At 38.3% G+C, this 17,332-nt stretch overlaps 3 protein-coding genes across 5 annotated transcripts; 2 read left to right on the forward strand and 1 right to left on the reverse strand.

Annotated features, from left to right (window-relative positions):
• Positions 1-3,603: 3,603 nt before the first annotated feature.
• Positions 3,604-11,748, forward strand: LOC110755048 (Acyl-CoA N-acyltransferase with RING/FYVE/PHD-type zinc finger protein). Of its 2 annotated transcripts, XM_021956200.2 has the most exons (9): positions 3,604-3,800; positions 3,899-6,235; positions 6,727-6,859; positions 6,964-7,052; positions 7,796-8,019; positions 8,331-8,417; positions 9,169-9,268; positions 9,424-9,634; positions 9,736-11,748. In XM_021956200.2, exons 2-9 carry the CDS (start codon positions 4,031-4,033, stop codon positions 10,734-10,736), a joined length of 4,050 nt encoding a protein of 1,349 aa, XP_021811892.2. In that variant the 5' UTR covers positions 3,604-3,800; positions 3,899-4,030; the 3' UTR covers positions 10,737-11,748. The 2 variants fall into 2 exon arrangements, with proteins under 2 accessions (XP_021811892.2, XP_021811890.2); XM_021956198.2 differs by having other exon boundaries at positions 3,604-6,235.
• Positions 11,749-12,669: 921 nt separating this feature from the next.
• On the forward strand, positions 12,670-15,369 carry LOC110755044 (imidazoleglycerol-phosphate dehydratase 1, chloroplastic). The gene is made up of 8 exons (XM_021956194.2): positions 12,670-13,011; positions 13,096-13,220; positions 13,470-13,574; positions 13,695-13,787; positions 14,118-14,192; positions 14,379-14,441; positions 14,760-14,869; positions 14,982-15,369. The coding sequence occupies exons 1-8, from the start codon at positions 12,753-12,755 to the stop codon at positions 15,007-15,009; spliced, it is 858 nt and encodes a 285-aa protein (XP_021811886.1). The 5' UTR covers positions 12,670-12,752; the 3' UTR covers positions 15,010-15,369.
• On the reverse strand, positions 15,042-17,127 carry LPA19 (photosystem II 11 kDa protein-like protein). Of its 2 annotated transcripts, none has more exons than XM_021956195.2 (4): positions 16,992-17,127; positions 16,668-16,872; positions 15,838-16,235; positions 15,042-15,741 (listed from the first exon to the last, which is right to left on the reverse strand). In XM_021956195.2, exons 2-4 carry the CDS (start codon positions 16,753-16,755, stop codon positions 15,604-15,606), a joined length of 624 nt encoding a protein of 207 aa, XP_021811887.2. In that variant the 5' UTR covers positions 16,756-16,872; positions 16,992-17,127; the 3' UTR covers positions 15,042-15,603. The 2 variants fall into 2 exon arrangements, with proteins under 2 accessions (XP_021811887.2, XP_021811888.2); XM_021956196.2 differs by having other exon boundaries at positions 16,999-17,105.
• Between the last annotated feature and the right edge of the window lie 205 nt (positions 17,128-17,332).

Consider the following 17,332-nt stretch of genomic DNA (forward strand, 5'->3'; position numbering starts at 1 on the left):
ACTGGTTTTTACATGCCAATTGAAGCCTCCACTTTTTTTTTTCTCATCATTTGCTATATGCTGTCTCTTACATTGAATGTGTATTCAACTTTATACCGGCTAGGTATTCATCTAGTGATACTTCTTTTATTACTATTGGTTTCAAGTTCAAATCGCACTCACTCGTTTCAAGTTCAACTTTATACCGGCTAGATAGTGTAGTGATACTTCTTTTTCCTAATATTAATCTCAAGTTTGAATCGCACTCACTGTTGATTAAAAAAATATATACAAAGAAAAGGAAGAAAGTGCATGCACCACAGAAGCACTATGTGCACCTTGTCACCTAGCTAGGACCAGCTCTTTTGTCGGTGGTACGATGTTTGCTCAAAAAATTAGTACCAATTATTTGGCAAATGGATATTGACTTATAGTGTCCCATGATAAGCCATCAAAGGGATGGACTCCATAATCCAACTCATTGTGATGAAAATCATGAACAATGGATGTAACAAACTTTGGAAAGGAATAGAATTATAAAAGCAAAGAAATTCGATCTCAGAAAAACTTTCAGCCACTTCTCATCCGTTAGATACAGGGGCAGAGCCACACTTTGACCCGAAGTAGTTGTCTTAAACTCCAACATTTAAATTTATAATAAACTTCTGTAAATTTAGGAAAAATAGTGAAAAATCGTATTGTTAGCCTCCCCAACAGATGGAACTTCGCTCCGCTACTGATTAGATGATTACGAGAATGAGCTTCGTCAAGAACTAACATGGCTCAAAGCAACGTATCAAATGCAACTGAGGGAGACTCAAACCCAAATTTAGGACCAACAGCTTGGAGTTAAACAAAATAGCACATGCTTTTTTTTCTTTTCTTCTTTCTTTAGTGCCTTGGGCTTATTTGACTTCTAACCCAAATGGTGAAGTCCAAATCCAAACCGATTGGGCCTTCTGTGGCATGAAACCGATTGTGTGTGCGTTTGTTTGTTTTCTTCCCTGGACTTTTGTTCTTGATGATCTAATTCGTAGGGAATGTTGCAACGGTACTGAGCCTGGTCCCTAATGAGGCCCAAATTCATTTTCCAACTATGCATTACGATTACAACAAAGGCATCCATATTGTACTCAACCCTTTAGTCAAACTCCTAATATATACAAAAAAAATATGATGAAGTTTCCCTGGATGATTAGGGTTAATTTCTAATTTATAAGAGATCTAAATTTTGAATCATTCTCGTACATCTTAAGTTGAAAAGAAACACTCAAAAAGAAATAAAATTCAAAAGGAAATTGCATAAGTCAATTAAGAGAGTACACTGATCTCTTACTCTTGAGTTAAATCTCCATCCTCATAAATAAAAGTAATTTAAAATATTTGTGTATGAAAAAAATACGTGACCATGGTTGGTGTTGCCAAGCAATCACCAACAAACAAAGCATGCTTCTTAGTTCTTACCAAAACAAGCCAAGAAAACTGAGAACCTGAGGTCATCTCTATCGAGTCGTTTTATGGCGTGGGTGCAATAGATGTGGACATTCATATTAGCCAAATGATTCATCTAAATAGTAACTTCGCTTAAGTTCAATAAAATAAGAGTAATGCTATTTAGACACACAACATTGACCACCTTAGCTGACCACCTTACGTGGCAACTGATGTGTCATGCCATGTCAATTAATGAATCTTGCTATTAGGCCACTTACTAGGAACACTAGGGTTTTTTTAATGGGGGTTTCACCAAAACACCCAAAATGGGGGCTGAAATTATAAAAAAACCCAACACCCAAAACACTTTATAAACACACCCAAAACCCATCATTACACACACTCAAAATCCATTTATAAACACACCAAAAAAATATACAATTGTTGATTTTGGGTGTGTTTCTATGTTTAAATAGTGTGTGAGTTTTTTTTATAAATACATGTTTAGAATTCGGTTTATTTATAATAATATATTTTTTAATTGACATGGCGACATTCATTAATTGACTTGACATGACACATCAATTGCCACATAAGGTGGTCAGCTAAAGTGGTCAATGTTGTGTGTCTAAATAGCATTACTCATAAAATAAGGAAGCTGATTTTCCCACTCTCCTTTTCTCCACTTACACTCCCTTTTGCTTTTTAATACTTTTTAATCAATTTTGTTCTTTTTTGTTATTTCTCTTTCCTATTCTACCCTTATCCTAAACTCTATGGAAATCTCTCTTGCCCCATATCTCTCTTCGAATTACCCAAAGAAACGAATTAATAACCATGAACAACAATAGCAATCATTCAATGATCCTGATACAAGTGATCACATAGCCAAGGCAGAAGAAGTTGAAAGCCTAAGCAAGCCCAGCGATAATAAAAATTCAATTAAGTTAAAATCTTCAACCTCAAATGTTGAGAATTTCCCCCTTCTCCCCCTCTTTTCTTCTCTCCCACTAATGTATTATGAAGGTTATATAATAACCCAGAAAACATATTATTCAATCTTGTGGACACCGGCGAGATTAGAACCTAGAAAACCCACAACCCCATGGACTATCAGAAGGCAAGATTGGACGTTGGGTTGATTAGGTTTTCGATCTCGTGGATTTTGTAGGAGAAGGGGTGGAGTGAAAAATGTCGCATTCGAAGTGCAACATTTCTTGTTTTGTCGTCGGATTTGGGAAATCAACAAAACAACCCACCAGTCGTGGAGGAGAGCCTAGGGTTCGGGAAATCAAAGCCGCCTTTGGCCCATGGCGCCGGCGGCAGCAAAGGTGGTAATTCTGGGAACTATGGGGGTTGGGACGATGGTTTGAAATCGTCGAACGATTTAAGGAGGAACCGGTGACTTTAGAGGCAGAGGTGGGTGATGCTGGATGGAGGAGGCATGTCGGCCAAGCTCCACATATTCAAATATGACGGAGAATGGGGCTCTTAGCTCACTATCGAAATAGAGAGAGTGGGGAAGAGAGAGAAACATAGAATATGGTAAAGGTAGAATAGGAAAAAGGAAGAATAAAAAAGAACAAAATTGATTAAAAATTATTAAAAAGCAAAAAAAAGTATAAATGGAGAAAAAGGGAGTGGGAAAATCAACATCATGTGACTAATATAAAGATCCACATGAGAAATCCATATATAGCACCCTCTTTATAGAATTTCGCCACCTCAGCCTCAGCTAATACAAGCCCAGCAAAGCGGGGCCCACCTCCCTTCCAATTTTGTCAGTCTATTCTATTTTTTTTTTTTTTCTATAAAAATATTTTTCACCCAATCACTGAATCCATGCAAAGATCCCATTGTCTATGCACTCCCCTCTCACGCGCTCTCTCCCTCTCTCTGTGTCGCGCGTGGTCAACACGATAAATCCTTAACTAGGAGGATCCAAAACAAAAGTAGCACAAGTAAAAACAGCCTCCAGACCCCCGCACCGCTCCCGCCACGTCATCAACCCGACCCGATGACACTTGCACTCTATCTGACGTGGACACATCCAAACCGTGGATGCATTCGGGTGAAGCCTCGCGTAAAGATTTGGAGGGAAATCTGAGAAAATATTAACGCACGATAAATGCAAAATCTGGGAAAAAGAAAAAAGAAAAAGGAGAAAATGGAAATATAAATAGAGAGCAGAATGGTTGTGTATTTTGTAATTTACAAAGTGGCAATTGCAAATATTTACAATCCAAACCAGCCCTCTTTCTCTCTTCCTCTGCCCCTGCCCCGCCCCCTTCATATCTCTATGTGATTCGGAGAATTGCGTCGTCGGCGATCGGGCGTGTGCAATCGGCGAAGTGCCGGTGACGGGGTCCAAGTGGCTTTCCGGGGAGGTAAGATTTTCTGGAAATCTTCCTTTGCCGTTTCACTGTACGGTGTTTTTGGAATTAGTGAGATTGAAATATAGGCATTTTGGGTATTTTTGCTTCAGATCTGGTGGGTTTTTGTTTGCGGATTTTTACTGTGAGAGAATTAGGGTTTCTGTGTCGGATTTTGCTGAATTTGGAATGAATTAAAGGGTGGTTGTGAAATTGGGGGTTTTGGTTTGCGGTGGTTGATGTAGATGGACGAAGGTGTGAGATCTGTTGGCCCTTCTGGGGTGTTGGTGAAGAACAGAAATTCTTCAGGTTGCTTAATTGTTAGAAAGAAACCGGATGGGTTGAGTGGTGGTGTCGGTTCTTCGAGTTCTCGGAAGGTTTTTGAACCGAAGAAGGAGAAGAAAAGGTCGAGGTTGGTCTTAAGCGATTCAGGGTCTAGTGATGAGATAATGGTGCCTCCGCCTCCCCGTAGAAAGGTAGGCTCTGAAACTCTTCGGGTTTGTAATGGTTTAAGAGCATTAGATAAGGGCGCTGTTGAAGGGAGCGAAGTTGGTCAAAAGAGGGAAAGATTGGAAAATGCTAGGCGTGATGAGGATGGTATGATCGGTAAAAGTTTTTTGGATGAGAGTGGAGGAAAGAGAAGTAAGTTGGAGGTGTTTGAATTTGATGAGTATGATGCAGAAATTATGCGAAGGAAACGGTTCAATGATGGGGTAGTTGATTTTGGGGGAAGAAGGTTTTCCGGATCACATAGTGGCATTAAGAGGGAATTTGAAACTAGTTCAGGTAGACATGCCATTGACAAGAGGAAGAATTTGTACTTTGACAGGACAAGTAGCTTGAATCGGGGAGATCATACTGACAGGGGTAGGTTTGAGATGAATAGGGATGGAATTCAGCTACCCTTATTGAGAGACAAGTTCATGGGTCAATCAGAGGAGTCCATTAGGCTACAGGGTAAAAATGGTGTTTTGAAGGTCATGGTGAAGAAGAAAAATAATTTGGGTGGGCCACTGGAGAACTATAATTTTCACAAATCTAAAGAGAGTAGAAAGGCTCCAAGGAGTGAAGATATTGTGAAGAATGTTATTGTCCCTCCATTTTACTCAGAACCAAGGCTTCTTGAGAAACCAGTTTCAGTTGTTAGGACAGAGAAAAACCATGTGAATTTGCGAAAATCATTACCCACTAAAAGCAGTAAGGGCTCCGACTCTGATTCAGAGGATAGTGATACATCATTGAAGCTCGGACCAAAGAATGTGGAAGCCTCTAAACCTATGAAGAGGGCTGTTTGCAAAGATGAAGATGCTCCTTCATGTGAAAAGACTCCTCCAACCAGAATCAAAGAAGGTAAAGTTAGACGTGGTAGTGGCACGGAGAAGCAAAAACTACGTGAAAGAATACGAGAGATGCTCCTGACTGCAGGCTGGACAATAGATTATAGGCCTAGAAGGAACAGAGACTACCTAGATGCTGTGTACATTAACCCAGCAGGTACAGCTTACTGGTCCATCATTAAGGCTTATGATGCGCTTCAAAAGCAATTAAATGAGGAAAATGAGGCTAAACGTAGTGCGGAGGGGTCTTCATTTTCACCTATAACTGATGATGTACTCAGCCAATTAACCAGGAAAACTCGAAAGAAAATTGAGAAAGAAATGAAAAAGAAGCATAGGGTTGATGCTGACAGTGAGAATGCAAGAGGAGTCCGTATAAAAAGATCTTCAAGTGTCAAGCATGATCCAGACAGCATGGATAGTGTTAGTTACGAGGAGAAACTAAGCTCCTACTTAAAGCAGGGTGGTAAGTCATTCAAGGGTAAAATGAGCGAAAATGGTTTCGCTAGTGTGAACTCAAATGGGCAGAATTCCTCTCATCATTTACATGACAGTGTTGAAAAACCGTCCTCAGGATCTAGTTCTCATATGCCACATGGAAGGAAAAGTAGAAAGCTTGGAAGGTGTACTTTGTTGGTTCGTGGTTCTAAACAGGGGGCAAACTCAGAAAGTGATGGCTATGTTCCATATACTGGAAAAAGGACATTGCTTTCCTGGCTGATTGACTCTGGAACTGTGCAGTTGAGCCAAAAGGTGCAGTATATGAATCGTCGAAGGACTAAAGTAATGCTGGAAGGGTGGATTACAAGAGATGGCATTCACTGTGGTTGCTGTAGTAAAATCCTAACAATCTCAAAATTTGAGATTCATGCGGGAAGCAAATTGCGCCAGCCATTTCAAAATATATGTTTGGATTCTGGGGTTTCCCTTCTGCAATGTCAGATAGATGCATGGAATAGACAAGAGGATATTGAACGCATCGGTTTTCACTCTGTACAAGTTGACGGTGATGATCCTGATGATGATACTTGTGGCCTCTGTGGAGATGGTGGGGATTTGATCTGTTGTGACAGCTGTCCATCAACATTTCATCAGAGCTGCTTGAATATACAGGTATGTTTATGTTATTTTTCTGCAGATCACAGGATATGGTTCCCAAATTGATGCTATCTATATTTTCAATGGTGCATTGGGTATAATTTGTTTCCTTTGGGATATATTTTGGTTCATTGAGGGTTTTTGTTCCCTCTACCTATTTAGTTCTGTGAAGTTGAGGTTTACTTTTGATAGAGAGGGATTGCAAATTTATCTGCGATCTTGAGATCTTAGAGGAATTTTTGGATTGTGAGTCATGGAATTGGGTGTGTTTCTGTGGTCTGGGAAATGTTGTCGAATGTGCGTGCAAGTTTTGACACTTGAGAGGAGCTTAATACAAATCTTGTTTATTTAGATGTCTTTTGCCGGCAAACTTGGAGAAACAAGTTTGATTTAGTTTGCTAATAAATATGAACTATGAATTGTTCTTAGTGGTTTTGGGAACTTGAGGAATTGATTTACTCTTGTTCACTCTTGGTTAGGTATTGATATATCTATTCTCATTGCAGATGCTTCCTCCAGGTGATTGGCACTGTCCAAATTGTACATGCAAATTTTGTGGGATAGCAAGTGAGAATGTTGCTGAAGAGGATGATACAACTGTTTCTGCACTGCTCACTTGCAGCCTCTGTGGAAAAAAATGTACTCATCATTTGTTCTTCTGAAGTTCTTGGCATCTGCTTATAGGCTTTGTTACCGTTGCTTTCATATGCACTGATTGAAATATAATTTTTTTACTTCTGTAGGTCACATATCATGTAGTCAGGAAATGGATGCTAGTCCTGCTGATTCTCCTTGTTTAGGCTCTTCCTTCTGTGGACAGAAATGCAGAGAGGTATCATTTTATTTGGGGGTTCAAGCATTTTATTGCCTTGATATGTGTGTGCATGAGGTGACTGTAAATAACTAGGTTGTTAAGATATGAGATTATAATCTAAAGTCTGTCTATTTATTCCCTTTTTTAGTAATTTCTTTTATATTTGACCAACATAATTCATTTATATTGCATATTGTATTTGTTGGGTTCCTTCTTTCCTTGGTTAGTTACACTCTCAATAGAGATCCAAAAGGGATTTAGCTTTTAGTTTTCAACTTGGATATTTCTTTTCTTTTCTCAATGGCCAAACATAAAACAATTACAATGCCATAGTATGTTTTTTTTCATTTAATAATACAACAAACTTCTGGCCATAAGGTTTGAATCCAGGACCTCCTCCAATAAAGTAGAGACTGGTTGTCATACTTGAATAGCTCCTCAATAAAGTGGAGGCCGATTGCATGCCATGAAGATTTTTTGAAAGAACGCGAAGTGTTGAAGTTTTTTTCTTCATATTTTTATTACCTAAATATCAATTTATATGGTGTTAGAAAAAATGTAAATTTTGGTAAGTCGTTTTTATTTATTTATAAACTACAGTTTTTTTGTCCTTCTTATTTCTCTGTAATGACGTTGTTCATTGGCAAAAACCTCTTTGGTTTAGATTGATGTAGAAATGGTGTTTTTCTTTAACCTTTTCTAACTTTTGTGTTCTCGTTATAAGGCACTGACTTCAAACTTTAATTTTGTTGCTTTTTTAGCTCTTTGAGAATTTGAAGAAGTATCTTGGGGTCAAACATGAACTAGAAGCAGGATTTTCATGGACACTTGTTCATAGAACTGATGAAGATCAAGGGTTTCCTCAAAGAGTCGAAAGCAATTCTAAGCTCGCTGTTGCTTTGACTGTTATGGATGAATGTTTTTTGCCTATTGTTGACAGGAGGAGTGGGATCAATTTAATTCATAATGTTCTTTATAATTGTGGGTAAGCGCTGACCTCCATTAATGTTGATTTAGCTGACATCCGAGAAAGTTTGCTTTTCAACTCTCTGATTTTCATGAACAAGACCTTGTTATCTTATCTAGACCTTGCTACACCAAATAGAAGGTGGGGTAGATATTGAAATTCAAGATAAATACATGCATATGTTGTGTTATATTTACCTGCTGGCTTTCAAGATTAATTGAGAGTTGTAAACTTGATTCGAAGTACACTTTTTATATTTTTTTTTGGGGGGGTGTAAGATAGGCTGCTGGGTGTTTGAGTAATGATTTATTTTGTCTCCCTTTTATTAGATCAAACTTCAATCGGCTGAACTACGGTGGATTCTACACCGCTATCTTAGAGAGAGGTGATGAAATAATTTGTGCGGCATCTATCAGGTACATTCTCATATGTGAGGGCTATTTATATCTTAGTTGTTACATATGCATTTTTTTCTTCACTTTTTAGGCTGCATCTTTGGTTTTTTAACTTGCATTGTTTGTTCATCATTATTTCAGTTTCCCCTTTTGTCAAGTAAAGGGTCATGAGCTATTTTTACTTTCTACTAGAAGGATTATGAAACGCTATTCGTGCACATGAGTTGGTGAAGGAGCTAGTGTAGGAGGGAGAGTAAACGTAGGAAATAATGGAAGCTGAAGTAATCTACAATTATCATGCCATCTTTACTTTTTAAGTCTATCATTAATACCTTTTCATATGATACTGGTATATATGTGATTGGCAAATAGGTTTGTCTTTATAATAGCATGTGTATGTGTGTGTTTGTATTATCATTGGTAACATAGTCAAGTATCATGAGTTACTTTCCTAAACCAAAAAACATCATGAGTTGTTTATACTTTATATTTTCAACTTTTTGGTAACTGATTGTCTTTAACTTATTATTTTAATGTGAAGTGCTGTATGATAAGTTTGCTATTGTTGAATTTAATTGGGGTCCCTAAAACTACTGCGCACGTGCATTTGTTGGCATGACAATGAACATACCTTTGAATTGTTTACTGTCTATAACTAGGTTTTGGTATGAGGGGAGATTCTTCTCAAGTTGGTTCTTGAGATCTATGGTTCTCTATTTGGTTTATCATGTAAACACGTTCTTTTAAATTATGTAATCTACTTTCTGGTTAGGTTTCATGGTACAAAGTTAGCAGAGATGCCATTCATTGGAACTCGTCACATATATAGGCGACAAGGGATGTGCCGTCGGCTTTTTTATGCCATTGAATCGGTAAAGCTATGAGAACCATGCTTTTTTGGTGATTTTATTTGTATGGAAAGGATATTTGAAATTTTTTGACTTGAATTTGTTCTCTCTAAACTGTAGTCTTACCTGTTGTGTTTTCTTGTATGGCATTGAATGCTCTTGTTCTTTCTATTTTGAAGGCTCTATGCTCTCTAAAGGTTGAGAAATTGATTATCCCTGCAATTGCGGAACTCATGCATACATGGACAGAAGTTTTTGGTTTTATTTCTATTGAGGAATCGTTCAAGCAAGAAATGAGGTCGATGAATATGTTGGTGTTCCCTGGTATAGACATGCTACAGAAGTTGTTAGCTGATCAAGAAAATGAGGGGAACATGACAGCCAACACAGGTTCTATTTAAAGTGTTTTTTGATTTTCCTTAATCACAACAATATTAGCCTGTTCTCTGACTTTGCTTTTCCTTTCCACCCACATTTTCACCTTGCAATAGATTTAAAGCAAATGGATTGCGAAGGCAAGGATTGTATAAAGCCTGGGGGTGGAAGCAAATCAGACATTGGTTCTCCTGCTAGTCTTGATGGTCATGGGTCTGATGAAGCTGGTTTGCGTCCTATCAATGAAACAGTTGATGAAGCTGCTGCTACTGATTCTGGCTCACGACGTATCCGTATCTCCTTAAATGATACTCCTGTGATGAGCGGTTCTTTAGATGCTTCTGATGAACTTAAAAATTTAGATTCCACTGAAAGGAGTATATCTTCTGACTCTGCTTCAGGGGCTGAATTAGCTGGATCTACTTTTGTCAAGGAATTCCCTCCTATTAATACAAGCCATGAAGCTCTAAAGACAGAAAATAAAGCAGTGCTGGATTCTCCTGTTGAAGATAAAATGCAGTCTACCTCTCAGGGGGCTGGTGCTTCTTTAAATAACACTTCCATGTTGAGTAGTAGGTCGTCAGATGCTTCTAATGAACGTAACATTCAGGTTTCAAACAAGGGGACTACATCTTCTGACTCTGATTCGGAAACCAAGTCAGCAGAATACGCTTCTGATGCAAAATGCCAGTCACACCCTGATACAGGCCACGATAAAAAGGTGGAAATAGAATCCATTTTGGATTCTTCTCTGAAAGAAAACTCTTCAAAGTCTTTGGAAGAAGGTGCTTTGGATGATTCCTGCGAAGATGATTCCCATGAAGAGAATGTTGATGTTGCCTGTCTTGAGCCTATTAACTCTTCAGGAGAAACTTTTGCAAAGAACACCACGGAGGAAGCTACTGGAAATCCAGATTCCAGTTTCTGTGACGCTAGTGAGAGTTCCCTGCCAAATAAATGTGATTTGGATATTCAGTTTGATCGTGAGACTAAAAACGAATCATGCGTGGCTTCAGAAGTTGCTTCCGGTGCAATGGATTGTGAAAAGAGCCTTCCTCAAGCATCTAGTGATGGTTCCAGGACTGATTCAGGGAAGGCTGAATCTGGTTCTGTTTGATATAATTAAGAAATGTTTGCTGAGTTCTGTATGCCAAACCACAAATCTCTCTCAGTATTGGAAAGCATCATTTGTTCACAATTTTGCGGGGCATTGGAGCTGATGGCGATGCCCTGATTTGGATTGCATGAATAAGAAGAATTTGTTACAACTCCAAGGAAATTGATGGTCCTTTGCCTTGTTTTTAGTATGGTTTTAAGGTTCTAGTTCAACTTTAAGTGGACTTCAAGATTATTTCTTATCCTTGGAAGTTGCAAGATGTGCCATTGTTGCATCTAGGATGGTGTTATGTACAATTAAGTCAATGGTGAAGTTGCTGATGCTAAACGACGTTTTGAACGTCCCAGGTATGGCAGTAACAGACTGATGCTGCTTCAATGTGTGTATATCTGGATCTGCTTGATGTGAACTTTGGGATTTTTCCGATGTCAGCTCATCACATGACAGGTGGTATAAGAAAATTCTTTAGCAGGTGTTTTCATGTTAAATTTTAACATTTGTACCAAGTGCCGGTGCAGCATTAACAACAGACCTCAGCCGCAATTTTGATTGCCCAACTGTTTGGAAGCAACAAATTTCTATATTGTCAACTTCTGTAGCTCAGATCAGCTTCTCGTTCAAAATTTCAAGTATGGGGTTTAATCATTGACTTTTTATCTTAGCGGTATAGGTGCATGATAAGTGAAGGTCTCTTGAGTGAAGAGGAAAAAGGTGCTCTGGTATTGAATGGAGTTGTTCCCATGCATTTGATGATGATTTGCCATAAAATGTCTGAAGTACTCATTAGATGTGTAGATTTATTGGACTAAAAATCCCATTGCTCATAGGATCATATGAGGGCTCATTCCTGTGTATATTTATGTTCCTTTGAACTTTAAAGCTCATCAGTTTTGTTATATTCAGGCTTCTCTTGTGTTCTTCTCTAAACCAAGGCATGTTACATTGTACCTCAAACTACTGCTTTGTTAGAAATATTGTGAAATGTTACCTCCAAAACAAGTTTTTTTTCTTCGTTTTTTTCTTAGTGGATTGTCATCATTTTTAATTGGATTTGTTGATTCTTATGGTCATCATGGGATCCACTTCTAAGAGACGTGCGTGCCTGCTTGTGGTAACACAATGTGGCCCTTATTCTTCGGCTCATATAAAATGCTGAAAAGCAGTTGAATGAATGATTATTGCTCTCTTCAGATTTCACATTTTGGAGATACAGAGGGAGGCAATGGACATGTACACAGGCGTAGCCCCGTACCTCTATGGTGTGATTCACCGACTCAAGCGTCGGTGGGGATATCGGAGGGTGGAGGTTGAAGAAGAAGAAGAGCATGGTTTGATTAATCGGAGGAGGGTGGAGGTTGAAGAAGAAGAGCATGGTTTGATTAATCGACGGTTCAGAGTTGTGGGAATTGCAGTCATCATTTCGAGGAGGTTGAAGAACATTATGTCTGGTCATATGGTTTGAAGTGTGTAACTTTGTATATGCCATTGATCCCTGACCCTTTCGTTCATCATATATGGACTGTATTATTCAACATTTCCAAGCTTAATTCTATCAAATTTGCTCATTAAGCCTTCAAATTTTTGTAGTTATTGATGCTACTTTATTATTTATTCTCACCAATTTTTGTTTCTTTCCCAACTTCTGAGATTGGAGGGAGAAAATAAGGACTTGAATCTAAAAATTCCAAAAAGAAAATATGGATTGATTATGCTATAGGATTATAAGATTTTATTGGCCTAATACTAATTATTACTAATATTTTTTATAAAGCTAATAATTTTGTAAACAAATACAAAAATTAGTTTCTTTTTACAAGGGCGATATCCGAAACTAGTCTAATGTACGGGAAGGAGAGTTAAACTCGATTGTCGGGCGGTGGTAACTTTGGCTAATTGGCCTAACCCACGCCTACAAAAGAAAAGATATAGTTGAGCAAAAGCTATTTTAAAAGAGTGAATTAACTCCGCCAGGTACAAAGTCCGTATTCTAAAGAGTGACCTCCTCCGTTTTCACAAATGGAGCTATCAGCAGCAGCGCCACCCGGTATTCTTAACTGTTCATCTCCGCCACTAAAACCGAGGGTTAGCTTCGCGGTTTCTCGTACAGGTCTCATACCCACCCCTCCTTCTCTACGCGCATTACCTTCTTCACTGAACCCAAGCCGCCACTTGAAGCTCAAACACATGGACTCTCAGAGAAGCCTCTCACCGCGTGCCTCTCTGGCCGAAAACAATGGCTCTACTCTGACCGATTCCCCGACCCCAAGTAACTCAGGTAACCCTAACCCTAATATCAATCCTTGTACTGGGTTTTGAAATTTAAATTGAATTCTAATTGCTGGGGCTGTAATTCTCTTAGGGGTTCGAGTTGGGGAGGTCAAGAGGGTGACCAAGGAGACCAATGTCTCGGTCAAAATAAACCTCGACGGCTCTGGAGTTGCTGATTCTAGTACTGGGATTCCCTTCCTTGATCATATGTTGGATGTCAGTATTATTTTGCTCTTAGCTCTTTTTGAAATTATGCAGTTGAAATTTATTCTTTGGTGAAAGGCATTGATATTATACTTGTAACTTCAATTTACAGTGATAGGTCTGTTTTGGATTTGTTTTGAAATAGATTAAATTGATTTTCTGCTTAGAGAAGCTGTTTTAGTGATGTATGGTTCTGTTTCATGTGCTTTTGTATCTAATATGATCCATTACTTATTTGTTGTATTTTCTTGTTTATTTTAGCAACTTGCTTCTCATGGGTTGTTGGACGTGCATGTAAGGGCTATTGGTGACATCCACATTGATGATCATCACACAAATGAAGATGTTGCTCTTGCTATCGGAACGGTACTCTAGAAAGCAGCCCATCTTGATATTTCCTTTGGGTCGCCAGCATCTTTCTTCTGTTTTGAATCCATATGATCTGTAGAAGTCCATCTTGATAATCTAATTCTGCTTGGCCTGCAGGCTTTGCTTCAAGCACTTGGTGATAGAAAAGGAATCAACAGGTTTGGTGACTTCTCTGCTCCTCTTGATGAAGCACTGATACATGTCTCACTGGTATGTTTAATACAACCATTTCACTAAAATAAATGTATAATAATATTTGACAGTAAGGAAAATTTTATGTTGAATTCTTAGGCTTTATCTTTTGATGTATATGAATGTATGAGAGTAAACTTGGTGCTATCATCAAGAGGGACAAAGTGTGAGGGCCAAGCTTGATGGGGTCTTGAGACTAGAATGCTAATTTTTTCGGAGGGACAGTTGTTCAGCTGCTGTAGAATCAATTATTGTGTCAATTGGTTTATATGTCCTTTTTTTAATTACTGTATTTATCTGACCGTAGACGAAAATAAGAAGTGTGCTTAATTAGAGGTTTTTGTTCAGGATTTATCTGGCCGACCATATTTGGGTTATGATCTGCAGATACCCACCGAGAGGGTTGGGACATATGACACTCAGGTAGTGTAATTTTCTTCGTCTATTTTTAAATCTAGGCTTCAAATTCCTGCAGCATATGTTTTTTTTATCTGTAGAGCACAAAAACTTGACCAGTCTTGTATAGTGGGATCCTTTCTTTCTAGTTGCTTTTGGAAATTATTAGGTGTTTAGAGTTACTAATTTTTGTTTGAACTGTCCTTTTCATAGCTGGTGGAACATTTTTTCCAGTCTTTGGTGAATACTTCTGGTATGACACTCCACATCCGGCAGGTAGTGTGCATAGATTTTTAAAAATCTTAATTCATCCAAATATTTGTTTGTTCAGACAGAGACTAAAAGTGAACTTTGATGAATAAATTGCCATCTCTCTTTGTACATGAATCAATTATCTGTACTTTGAACATTCCTTTGTGCAATATGAAATGGACTTGTTATTCGACCATTTCAGGTGCATAATCTTCTACATATGTCAGTAACTACACCAATTACTTTTTTCTTTTGATTCATCAACTAACTGGGCTATAATGGTTTTCACATTGCTCCAGTTTTAAGTTTGTGACAGAATTTTCCACTTTTGGTTGGGCACAGCTTGCTGGAAGAAATTCTCACCATATTATTGAGGCAACCTTCAAGGCATTTGCTAGGGCTCTCCGACAAGCCACAGAACATGACCCGCGTCGCCTTGGGACTGTGCCAAGGTTTGATATGAACCAATTTCATTTGAACAGCTTTGACTGGATAATTAATTTTTTCTTGATCTTTGGTGAATATGAAACTCGATCTTAACTTTGTGGAATCTATTATGTGCAGTTCAAAAGGTGTCCTGTCGCGTTCTTGATGCTTCATAGACCCTCATTTTTTCTTGAAGCATACGTCAAGGAGATTCAGTTTGGTGATTTCTCTTTATGTTCTAAGATAAAAGCAAGTTAAAGCTCCACCATGTCAAAGACAAGGCAAGTTATCAGATCTCTAGTGATAGATGTCAAGTCGAAAACCTAGACGTGAGTTGTCGCATGGCTGGTATTTATACGGCTATGTGAACAAAGGTGTTGTATATGTATCATTACAGTGTCAATAAGTTATTCCTGATTGGTGTAATAATAGTGGGCACTTAGGTTCTTGTTGAGTATTTAGTGGTTTTGATGTGGCAAACAAATGGTTCTCTTTCTCGTCCGAAAGAAATGCATTTATTGTCTCAGCTCCGTTTTTGCTAAGATTTGTTCCTCAAATAAAATTACAACATATGGCTGCTCATAAGAAATTCGTCAAATGAGGTACATATTAAGAGCAATAGAGCTTTACACAACAAATTTGTTCATAGTGTTGAGAAATGAAGGAGGCATCAAACTGAAGCTCTCTAAGTTCTCTCCACAAATCAACTGATTACACTCAGTGTAAGAGATATGCGTGCTGCCCCAAAAAATCTTATGCCTCACAGAAACTCTTCAGCTGTATTCAAATCATTCAATATCTCAGACTTAACTTCTTCAGGCAGTGGGGCAAATGGCCCTGCCTTGGAGTAAAAGCCGGCCAACGATCTTATCGCTTTCTCAATCTCAACATAAGACTCCTGCAAGTTATTAACCAAAGAAACTAGATTTCTTAGCAAACAGTGAACTAATTCAACAGTTACATGTCCTTGAACATACAAGTTAATTAGCTATACCTCTTGAGCCACCTCTTGTTGTCCTCTCCAATTGCCCAAATACTCTCGAATTGACTCCTTTGCTGCATCTGCAGTACGCCTGAATTTGGCATTATCCTTGGGGTCTTCATTCAGCGATTCGCGCAATGTCTTCACGACCTCCTTTGCTGACTTCAAGTAAGCCTTCGGCAACACTTTTCCAGACTTTGTTTTCTCATTAGGTTCAAACAGTGATCTAAGAGCACCTATAACTCCATCCTTTTCCTCTTCATCATCCGACTTATCATCAGCCCAAACCGGTGATGGTGCTAAGCCATAATTAATGGTCAGAATCGTAACAATCGAGGCACCAGCTACAAAATGGCGGCGACTTGATGAAGCCTCTTGAGAGGGTAGCTCACACCTGGATTGTACTTTATCTGTTATGTTGCAAAATAACGGCCAAAAGAGAAAAATTGTGTAATGAGTGGCATCTCCATCAGGTGAGAACCATTATGCAGTCATATATCAACACTAAACATTTGCTTAGATGTTAATAGTATAGATGGTTAGATGGTTAGATTTTCGGGTAACCAATCTGTGAGAAGAATATATGTAGACTGAATAAAGATGATATAGTGTTCAACATAACACAACTTTCACTATGAAAACTTCCAATCTAGGATAAATCACAATGCACATTCTGTTTCTGCCATAACCTCTAGAAATAGAAATAGAAATTCAGGTTTGTTCCTCAAAAGAAAAAGAGAAAGAGATAAAATTCAGGCTAACTACAGTTGATACAGAAAAAGCACATATATGAAACTTTCAGGCCCTGAAAAGAAAACCCATTAGGATTTTTCAATACTTACACTCTTTGGCAGGTTTCAAGGTATTCTCCCTTGTCCTGGAAATTACAGGGGGAAAGGTCTTTGCTGCAAGAAGAACATGAACAGCCATTCTTCTTCAATTATCTCAAGCAACTTGACTAGCTATATCCATTGCATTCCAGAAATCAAAACAGCTGCAATCTCTTGAATTCTGCTACCCTACTGCCCCATTTGCTCAGAGTTTCAGCTTCATCACACAGAAAAAGCATTACACTCAAGAAAGCAACTAAATTTCCAAATAACATAAGTCAATTAAATATCTTTGCTGTTCAGAATTGAAGAGGTGTAGGCAAAAGAAGAAAGTACTTGGTACTTGAAAACAATTCCAATGGCTGGATGGTCGCTTGGAGAAAATCTTTTTGTACAGTCTCTGCCTCGGCTTCTAGCTTCTAAATTGTTTCTGGTCATTTTCGAGTTATGGGCTTTATCCACAGGGACACATATTGAGATTTTGATTAAAATGAAGGATACAACGGTCATTATCAAAAGAAGAAACGACTTTTCACATTCAATTTGCAAATAAGAACTTGCATGACACGGTGATACCATTGTTTTGTTACTCCTTATCAACAACGTTTTTGCGTGATAAAAATCACAAAACATTACTATCTGTGTGACATGCAAGTTTTTCTCTTATTTACTAAAAT

The sequence above is a fragment of the Prunus avium genome, chromosome 1, assembly GCF_965620075.1.
Source record: "Prunus avium chromosome 1, drPruAviu1.hap1.1, whole genome shotgun sequence".
In the NCBI taxonomy this organism is placed as follows: domain Eukaryota; kingdom Viridiplantae; phylum Streptophyta; class Magnoliopsida; order Rosales; family Rosaceae; genus Prunus; species Prunus avium.

What these genes read in the sequence shown, in the direction of transcription:
- LOC110755044 (XM_021956194.2), top strand. Translation starts at nt 12,753, where the DNA reads ATGGAGCTATCAGCAGCAGCGCCACCCGGTATTCTTAACTGTTCATCT. An exon ending in TTGCTCTTGCTATCGGAACG is followed by an intron (nt 13,575 to 13,694) that starts GTACTCTAGAAA and finishes CTTGGCCTGCAG; the next exon opens with GCTTTGCTTCAAGCACTTGG. An exon ending in CACTGATACATGTCTCACTG is followed by an intron (nt 13,788 to 14,117) that starts GTATGTTTAATA and finishes GTTTTTGTTCAG; the next exon opens with GATTTATCTGGCCGACCATA.
- LPA19 (XM_021956195.2), bottom strand. Translation starts at nt 16,755, where the DNA reads ATGGCTGTTCATGTTCTTCTTGCAGCAAAGACCTTTCCCCCTGTAATT. An exon ending in CTTGAAACCTGCCAAAGAGT is followed by an intron (nt 16,236 to 16,667) that starts GTAAGTATTGAA and finishes GCAACATAACAG; the next exon opens with ATAAAGTACAATCCAGGTGT. An exon ending in AACAAGAGGTGGCTCAAGAG is followed by an intron (nt 15,742 to 15,837) that starts GTATAGCTAATT and finishes AATAACTTGCAG; the next exon opens with GAGTCTTATGTTGAGATTGA.
- LOC110755048 (XM_021956198.2), top strand. Translation starts at nt 4,031, where the DNA reads ATGGACGAAGGTGTGAGATCTGTTGGCCCTTCTGGGGTGTTGGTGAAG. An exon ending in AGAGCTGCTTGAATATACAG is followed by an intron (nt 6,236 to 6,726) that starts GTATGTTTATGT and finishes TTCTCATTGCAG; the next exon opens with ATGCTTCCTCCAGGTGATTG. An exon ending in CAGCCTCTGTGGAAAAAAAT is followed by an intron (nt 6,860 to 6,963) that starts GTACTCATCATT and finishes TTACTTCTGTAG; the next exon opens with GTCACATATCATGTAGTCAG.